This window comes from Hippoglossus stenolepis, chromosome 22 (assembly GCF_022539355.2).
Source record: "Hippoglossus stenolepis isolate QCI-W04-F060 chromosome 22, HSTE1.2, whole genome shotgun sequence".
Classification (NCBI taxonomy): Eukaryota; Metazoa; Chordata; class Actinopteri; order Pleuronectiformes; family Pleuronectidae; genus Hippoglossus; species Hippoglossus stenolepis.
The window spans coordinates 18291767-18301540 of NC_061504.1; the positions used below are offsets into that span (position 1 = coordinate 18291767).

Below are 9774 nucleotides of genomic sequence, written 5' to 3' on the forward strand. Positions count from 1 at the left end.
CGTTTACCGACCTTTACCGACGGTTACTGACGGGTACCGACTGAACCGCGGGGAGGGGAACCGACTGTGACCGACTGTGATCGGTCAGTTCGTCGGTTCCATCGAAACAGATCAAATGTCAGAGAGCTGTGAGCTAACGTGAAGTAACGTGAAGTAACTGTAAAGTAACGTTAACATAAGAAAGTCAAACAGCTCGTTCCTCCGCTCAAACTGTTTCAAACTGTTTCAAACTGTTTCAAACTGTTTCAAACGGTTTAAACCGGTTCGAACTGAATGTGTGTTCATTTAAAGCAGTTTTAATTTGAAGGTGTTTGAAAACGATGTGACTTCGGTTTGACTGCTGACTGAGCTCAGGTCCATTCACGTCCATTTAAGAATTAACATAAACCTCAATAGTAAAAGTGTTTTTTAGTAGAGTTTACATTCATTGTTTTAATTTTTCATATAATATCACTGTTAATATTCATGTACACATCAACATGATGTGTTTTATAAAAATACTACACAAACGTAGTACAGATTGTGTAATAATACACATCAACACAGTTTGCGGCCGTGTGTTGACTGAAGTCACAGCTACAGTCTGTTTCTCTTCCAGCAGGGGGCGACTCCTCTGGTAGTTTCTATAGAAAGTGACTTCTCACTTTATAACGTCAGGAAACATTCAGGAGTTTCTGTCTCAGTCTCTAGTTTCACGTCTTCTTCAAACAGCTGATGTTCATTTAGTGAATTATGATCATTTAGAGTCAAACAGACCATAAAGCACCGGATGTGTTGGGGGGGGGATACCACAGTGTGATTGACAGCTTGTACCGTCCAATGGGTGCAGATGAGCTCCTCCCACCTGTGTTTAAGTGAGTGGTTAAAGTCCTCTGATTGGCTGCCGAGGTGTTAACCTTTGGTCAGAGTCGAACCATCACCTCAGATGGGATCAGGGTGAAACCACAGGGAAGCAGGAAACACACTCAGATTATCGCCATGACGATGAGAACTGTGTTAACATGGTCCCTCGTGTGTTTGACGTTGCCGTGGTGATCTGATCATTTCACTTGGCTGGAGGCAGGAAGATGTTCAGGTTTTTAAAGTTTGATTTTACTGAGTCACTTTTTATTAGTTTTTGAAGGTTTTCGGACATGACAGATATTTTATCTTCATCAGGATACAAACTCTCATTTTCACTTTCCGAATCGGAGTGTGGACGTTACCATGGTGATGAGTTCTAAAACTCAACGGAGCCTGGGTCACTATTTAAACTTTAACTTTACCAAGTTGTTCCTTTTGTTTCACAATAATAACAGGAAGTGATGTCATCAGTTTTTCAGACTTTGTGGAAACAAGGTCCAAAATGAGACGTGTGAAGACGTGAAAATCAGTTTTTATTTATAAATTATGATTTTATAAATCAGTGAGCTGTGTTGTTAATATCAGTGTCGTGTGATATGATAACAAACATCGTGTGACGACAGGAAACTGTTAAATGGTTTTACTCTTATTTCTTTGGACTCGTCCTGGTTCATGAAAGTCAGATTTATTTACTGAGTCTCTGGCGTCGACCTCTCTGACCTTCAGGAAACACGCTTTTCTCGTTTCGCTCTGCGCAAACGAGAGTGAGGTCATGTGACTGATGACGTGCTCAGACGTTACTGTAGCTGGTGATTTATCAGAGGACGTCGTCACAGTCTCATTAATTCTTCCTCGGACTCGGCTGCTGATGAAATGTGTCTCTGACACGATGACTCACACGAACGTCTTTCTCCTCCGTCGTCTGTTTTTCAGTCTGACGCTGGAACAGAAATGATTTTGCTCCACAACGTGTGTTCATATGAAATACAAATGGTCCAATAGAGCAGCAGTGACCGACAGAGGCTGCTGCTGCATTATCACTTATTGATTCATTCTATTGGTAAAAAAATAAATAAAAACCCTGGAAATGAAGTTATTCCTGATTCTTTCTTTGACGTCAGATGAAATAGAAAATGTTTGTTTAAGTAACACAACATCATCTGCAACTGCTTAATAATCAACTCATCAATTTATTAATCTATTAATACGTTCAAGTCAGTTTAAGCCTCAAATGTAAAAATCATGTTTTACTCACTTGTTCATGAATATTTGTGGTTTTAGACAAAATAAAACATTTGAGGCGAAGCTGCAGCCATTCATCCATCCATTCATCCATTCATTCATTCATCCGTCCATCCATCCATTCATCCATCCATTCATCCATTCATTCATCCGTCCATTCATCCATCCATTCATCCATCCATTCATTCATCCGTCCATTCATCCATCCATTCATTCATCCATTCATTCATCCATCCATTCATCCATCCGTCCATCCATTCATCCATTCATCCATTCATCCATCCGTCCATTCATCCATCCATTCATTCATTCATCCATCCATTCATCCATTCATCCGTCCATTCATCCATTCATTCATTCATCCATTCATCCGTCCATTCATCCATTCATCCATCCGTCCATTCCATCCATTCATTCATTCATCCATCCATTCATCCATCCATCCGTCCATTCATCCATCCATTCATTCATCCATCCATCCGTCCATTCATCCATTCATTCATTCATCCATTCATTCATTCATCTGTCCATTCATCCATCCATTCATCCATTCATTCATCCATTTCATCCATTCATTCATCTGTCCATTCATCCATCCATTCATCCATCCGTCCATTCATCCATCCATTCATCCATTCATTCATTCATCCATTCATCCATTCATCCATCATTCATCCATCCGTCCATTCATCCATCCATCCATTCATCCATCCGTCCATTCATCCATCCATTCATCCATTCATCCATCCGTCCATTCATCCATCCATCCATTCATTCATCCATCCATTCATCCATTCATCCATCCATCCATTCATCCCCATCCATTCATCCATTCATCCATCCATCCATTCATCCATCCATCCATTCATCCATCCATTCATCCATTCATTCATCCATTCATTCATCCATCCGTCCATTCATCCATTCATTCATTCATCCATTCATCCATTCATCCATTCTTCCTTTCATCCATTCATCCTTTCTTCCATTCATCCTTTCATCCATTCATCCATTCTTCCATTCATCCATTCTTCCTTTCATCCATTCTTCCTTTATCCTTTCTTCCATTCATCCTTTCTTCCATTCATCCATTCTTCCTTTCATCCATTCTTCCATTCATCCTTTCTTCCATTCATCCATTCATCCTTTCTTCCTTTCATCCATTCATCCTTTCATCCATTCTTCCATTCATCCTTTCTTCCATTCATCCATTCATCCTTTCATCCTTTCATCCATTCATCCTTTCATCCATTCATAGCATGAATCATCCGGTTTCAGTTTCATTCCTTTGAGGATTTCTAGTTTCTAGTTCTTATGGAAGATAATAAAATATGATATAACCAACCTCCTCTAGTGGAATCCTTTGATCTCAAACAGTTACAGTAGTTTTTAATGTTCAGTGAATAAACTTTAATTTGATTAGTTATTGATCTGATGAGATCTTGTAAAAAACAGATGTCTCACTCTGTGTGATATGTTGGAACTGCAGAAACACTGTTGTCACAGAGTGGAGCGTCTTCTCTCTCAAACTATCTCTGACACACTGATGTCATGTTATTTGATGATATAAAAACAGCTGAGAGGTCATGATTGACAGCTGAGACTCACTCAGGATTGGTTGAGAGTGTGTGGGCGGGACCTCCACCATCACTTCTGACTCTGACTGTAGATGACGTCATCACCACAAGATGGCAGCGTTTGAGTCTGAGATACTTTAGCTTCAGTTCTGGAGGAAGTGGAGACGTGATGTCGTCTTTATTTACATACATGTGTTCATGTGTTCATGTGAACATGTGTTCATGTGAACATGTTCACATGTGTTCATGTGTTCATGTGAACATGTGTTCATGTGTTCGTGTTCATGTGTTCATGTGAACATGTGTTCATGTGTTCATGTGTTCATGTGAACATGTATGTTCTGCATGAACACGTGTTCTGCAGACGTGAAGAAACATGTTTGTTTTTGTTCAGACTCATTTTTCTTTTTTCTTTCTGTGAAACTGAAACTGAACTCAATCTTTTTTTTGTCTCAGACTGAAACGACTTGAACATGACGACCCGGTCGAGCGGCTCAGTGACGTCATCACAGCTCAGTTCATGAGAAGAGAAGCTTTTGTTTCACGCCTGCTGTGTGAATGAGACCTGCCCCCCCCACAACACATACACACACAGATAGTTAGTTAGTTAGTTAGTTAGTTAGTTAGAGGGGTTTGGCTTTTGTCTCTCTCTCTCTCTCTCTCTCTCTCTCTCTCTCTCTCTCTCTCTCTCTCGTCCCGGGGTTTTTCGGCTGCCAAGCGCCATTAGGATGACATCATACCGGCCCGACACAATGGAGCTCTTCATCCTCTGAGGTTCCTCGCCAGGCTGTGTCACTGCGCTGGACCGCCGGCCCGGGACGCTCAGGAGGAGGGGGGACAACGAGTAGGGAGGGAGGGGTTGGGGTGGGTGGGGGGTGGGCTGTGACGTGTCGGAGCCTCCAGGGTCCAGGTCCGGATCGGGGATGCTGAGGCAGAGGGCGGTGCGGCCCATCGGGGCGGAGGCTCTGGTAGCGCTGCTGGAGGGGGGGCTGGATCGGGTGGTGTTGATTGACAGCCGACCCTTCGTGGACTACAACGTTTCGCACATCCTGGAGGCCGTGAACGTGAACTGCTCCAAGCTGATGAAGAGGAGGCTGCAGCAGGACAAAGTCCAGATCGCTGAGCTGCTGCAGCACTCGGCCAAGAAGAAGGTAAAACACATGATCCACAGCGGGGGGTTCTGTTACACACTTGTTGTTTAACTCCAAACATCCAAACAGGTTTTTATCTGAATCCTCCTCAGACGTCTCCTCCTCTTCTAGAACAAACAGTGAATGAAGCAGCTTCCTGTTAAACTCAGTGACTCGTCTCTGATTGGCTGAGAGTCGAGCTGTTACTCTGAAAAGTTCAGATCCAGACGTCCGACGACTAAAATCCTTCATCTGCTTCAAATATAGAGATAAAAAGTGTAAAAATGTGACACAAAGAGGAAGTGATGTCAGCGTTTCCTTCTCTCTCTCTCTGTTGTAGTTGGAGCTGCAGGGCGATCAGGAGGTCGTCGTGTACGACCAGAGTTCTTCAGACCCGACGTCTCTCGGCTCCGAGTCCTTCCTCAGCGTCCTGCTGGTCAAACTGGAGAGAAGTTTCCCGTCCGTCCACCTGCTCTCAGGTCAGTTCACACCAGAGACTGACTGTAGAGGCGTAACCATAGCAACAGTGATGAGTTTTAAAACTGACACTTATCGGGGGCGGAGCTTGAGTCAAGGGTCATTCTGTACGATAAGACTTTATTCCTGTTCATTTCAGTCGGATTTGATATGAAGACTTTTCAGCTTTCATTTGAAATGCAGCACAGTGTGATGATGTCACAGATCAAAGGGTTCCCCGAACCTACGGTGACTCATACGTCTGAAGAGAACCTTCCTCAGCAGCAGCTGTTTCAACTCGTCATCAGCTGTTTATTATATACGACCTCAGGGTGACGTTATGTAACGATGATGTAATGCTGCTCCGACGACTCCACCCTCAAAAAACCCCTGAAAGACTGAGCTTTTTAAAATCAGTCGCTCAAAGGTCCGACAGTAACGGAGTAAAGTCTATAAACGAGACGCGTTCATCTTTAAATACAAACAACCAAGGTAAGAACTCACCAGAGCAGGACTGTGGATTCATCCGCTGCTGGAAATAGTCCCCAACAAATTCATGTTTCTTCAGTAGGAACCAACGGTTCGGAGCCGAGAGACACGGGGACGTAGTTGACAGACGCACACGTTGAATGGTTTGAAACATGGGATTTATTCAAATAGAACAGTGTATTACAGATGTTTAACATCTGATTTATATCTATAATTCCACCATCACTGATCAAACTCATTTTCCTGAAGAACAGACACTAAATGAACCATGAGAGGAAACGCTCAACATAAACGTTTAACCTCTTTTAAATCATATTGTTTTACGAAACATTCATCTGAAAAAAAATGTTTACAACTTTATTTAATAGAACCAGCACAGTTTCAGTTCAGTACAAATAATAACAATAATCTAAATGTGGAAATAGTATAAAGTAATGAAATGTGATCTAGTTCATAAAAATCCAGTGATGAGACTAAAAGAGGCTGAAAGCTCCTCTTCATCAGAGGCTGGAAGCTCCTCTTCATCAGAGGCTGGAAGCTCCTCTTCATCAGAGGCTGGAAGCTCCTCTTCATCAGAGGCTGGAAGCTCCTCTTCATCAGAGGCTGGAAGCTCCTCTTCATCAGAGGCTGAAAGCTCCTCTTCATCAGAGGCTGGAAGCTCCTCTTCATCAGAGGCTGAAAGCTCCTCTTCATCAGAGGCTGGAAGCTCCTCTTCATCAGAGGCTGGAAGCTCCTCTTCATCAGAGGCTGGTTTCCTGGCAACAAGAAGAGGAACCATCTGTAGCACACACACACACACACACACACACACACACACACACACACACACACACACACACACACACACACACACACACACACAGCTCCAGTGTCTGGTTCCACTGGTTCTAAATGAGACGTGTGATGTTCTGCAGGTGGCTTCTCTGAGTTCTCTCATCTGTTCCCTGGTCTGTGTGAGGGGAAGTCGTCTCTGGTTCCCTCCTGCATCTCGCAGCCGTGTCTCCCCGTCACCAACATCGGTCCCACGCGCATCCTGCCGCACCTGTACCTGGGCTGCCAGCGAGACGTCCTCAACAAGGTACAGCGCCACACGCTGGACACATTCCGCCGTACGACATGGTCAGATATTATAAAAACCAACAATCTGAAGAAGGTTCGTTGAGAGGCTTGTTTTTCCTGAAGGAAGTGAACGTCTCACGTGATTAGTTCATGGACCATCAGTAAAACATAAATCTGTTTTTACAGTTGAATCTGAGGCAGTAAAACAAAGAGAAATAATGAAATGTCAGTTCTCAGAGGATAGAGGAGGAGAGGTGTGTGGAATAAAGTAATTTGATGAAATTGTTTATTTAATTTATCAGTTCATGAAAGTTTCAAATCTTATGATTTTTCTTGTTTTTACACTTTAATCACTGGTGTCGTTAAACGTTCTATTTTCTACCATTACATATTTTCCGTGTCGTCACCTGTTTGAGCAGATTTTGGACATTAACCTTCGTGTTTTCTTGCAGGAGCTGATGCAGCAGAACGAGATCGTCTACGTCCTGAACGCCAGTAACACTTGCCCCAAACCAGACTTCGTCCCTGACTCTCACTTCCTGCGGGTTCCTGTGAACGACTCGTTCTGTGAGAAGATCCTGCCGTGGTTGGACAGATCGGTGGAGTTCATAGGTCGGACACGAGGGAAACGCTCTTTTGTTCCTGTTCTGATTTTAACTCGTCAGCTGATCTGAACGTCTCTGTGTTGCAGAAAAGGCCAAAGCATCGAACGCTCGCGTCCTGGTTCACTGTCTCGCTGGAATCTCTCGCTCAGCCACCATCGCCATTGCCTACATCATGAAGAGGATGGACATGTCGCTGGACGAGGCGTACAGGTCGGTTTCAAAATAAAATACAATAAATCTCTAAATCTCCTCGTCATAATTATTATAAACAAAACAAATGTGACGCCCCCTGCTGGCAGGAGATAGTTGTTCACATGTTCCTGTTATAGTTTGAAGGTTCGTTCTTCTCTTTTTAATGAGGCGGGGTTAATATACACGTCACTGCTGATTGGACGACACATCGGACTCAGAGGACACATGTCATTAAACACCTGGAAACAGGCGTGTAGGATATGACACGTCCTCTGATGTCATCACGGTTCGTCTTCAGACGTGATGTCACACATGATCTGGTTTCATCTGAGGTTCGACTCTCAGGCTCTGAAACCAGATTATTTAAAGATGAACTCGTTAAGCCGCTCGTCATGATCCTCACTAACGAGCTGCTTTGTTTTTTCTTCTCAGGTTCGTGAAGGAGAAGCGTCCGACCATCTCGCCCAACTTCAACTTCCTGGGTCAGCTGCTCGACTTTGAGAAGAAGATCAAGAGTCCTCACGGTGCGGACACCAAACTAAAGTCCCTCCATCATCAGGAGCCCAGCGCCGAGGCCCCCACTCCGCCTGACGACCTGGAGTCCGCCGTCAGCCCCGAGGCCGCTGTGGCCCCCGGCCTGGCTCTGCTGGAGCCCCTCACCCTGCCCTGTGTTTTAGCCGACGCCCCCGACCAGTGTCCGCTGGCTCAGGCTCTGAGCGGCCTGCAGCTCGCCGACGGACCCGAGGACAACGCTCGGCTGAAACGCTCCTTCTCTCTGGACATCAAGTCGTTTGGCGAGGCGGGCGGGGCTGCCGCTCACAGAGTGTTCGCTCCTCACGCCACATCAGGAGACGCCACTGACTTCTACAAACCGCCGTCCTTCAAAGAGACGACTAGTAAACCGTGTCAGTTCTCACCGGTGGAGGAGGTGTCAGAGCAGTCCACGCCAGAGCAGAGCCCCGACAAGGAGGAGGCAGACGGACCAGAGCGAATGGGGCCGCCGGCCTCCAGCACCTTAACTGCTCCTGCTGCTCCTGCTGCTCCTGCTGCTCCGAACTGTTCCCAGCAGCTGCACCGGAGCGGCAGCACGGAGAACGCCACCAGTTTCCTGTTCGGCCTCTCCCACAGTCAGCAGCACCTGGCCAAACCGGGGTCCGGCGGCGCCCTGAAAGGCTGGCACTCCGACATCCTGCTGGGCCCCGTCACCGTCTCCACCTCCTCCCTGACCGGCGGCTGGTACCTCTCCTCCGACTCCACTCGTTTCTACTCCACCTCAATCCTGAGCGGCGGTGGAGGCTTTGCGGCGTACAGCTGCAGTCACGGCCTGGAGGCGGTACGGCGCCGCAGTCGGCAGAGAATGGGCGACCGCTGCGACTCGAGGCGGAGCTGGCACGAAGAGAGCAGCTTCGAAAAGCAGCTGAAACGACGGAGCTGTCAGATGGAGTTCGGAGACGGGAGCAGATCACGGGAGGAGATGGTGAAGGTCGGCAGTCAGTCGAGTTTCTCCGGCAGCATGGAGGTCATCGAGGTTTCCTGAGGCTGATCCTCAGTCAGTGTGAAAGTCACGACAAGTCACACGGACGCAGCAGCAACACGCCACCACACCGGCAGCATCACGAGAATCATAACACGAGAAGCGCCGTAGGGACGCCATGTCGACGTGAGCTCGTCAGATCCACCTGAACATGAGAGCAGGTCATCTGACGGACAGCGGCGTGGACAGATATCAAACGTTCAGCTCGTCTCTTTATTTGACCGAGTGTCAGAGGAAGATGAAGAGGAAGATGAAGAGCAACCTTGTGAACTGGAGGTCACTCAACGTCACTTCCTGTCAAACTGATTTGATTCAGTTCTTCAGTGTCGTGGGGTCACATGACAAACGGCGGCGTGTTTCTCTTGTCGTTTCTCAATGGGCTTCGAGATGCTGCCGGTGTGTGTTGCTGTGACGACAATGAACTTGAAGCCGTCGAGTCTCGTCTGGTCTCACGGATTCAAACCTGAAACCTGAACTGTGATTTTCAGACTTGAGCAGCCGCTGAGTGACGGAGTCGCAGACGTGTCAGCTGACGATCGTACGATGAAGAGGCTGGAACTCGAACAGACGCCGGAGAGAAAAGACTCGTTCAGTCAATCATGTTTTTAATTCTTGTATAAAACAGTAAAAGAGTTTTTGTCTCAGAA

At 46.2% G+C, this 9774-nt stretch overlaps 1 protein-coding gene across 1 annotated transcript; it reads left to right on the forward strand.

The window, feature by feature from the left end:
- The first annotated feature begins 4540 nt into the window (after window positions 1–4540).
- On the forward strand, window positions 4541–9774 carry dusp16 (dual specificity phosphatase 16). The gene is made up of 6 exons (XM_035148128.2): window positions 4541–4813; window positions 5133–5271; window positions 6652–6815; window positions 7249–7408; window positions 7488–7611; window positions 8026–9774. The coding sequence occupies exons 1-6, from the start codon at window positions 4586–4588 to the stop codon at window positions 9128–9130; spliced, it is 1920 nt and encodes a 639-aa protein (XP_035004019.2). The 5' UTR covers window positions 4541–4585; the 3' UTR covers window positions 9131–9774.

Coding starts and splice junctions, on each gene's coding strand:
- dusp16 (XM_035148128.2), top strand. CDS start 4,586: ATGCTGAGGCAGAGGGCGGTGCGGCCCATCGGGGCGGAGGCTCTGGTA. Junction 5,272..6,651: donor GTCCGTCCACCTGCTCTCAG/GTCAGTTCACAC, acceptor GATGTTCTGCAG/GTGGCTTCTCTGAGTTCTCT. Junction 7,612..8,025: donor TCGCTGGACGAGGCGTACAG/GTCGGTTTCAAA, acceptor TTTTCTTCTCAG/GTTCGTGAAGGAGAAGCGTC.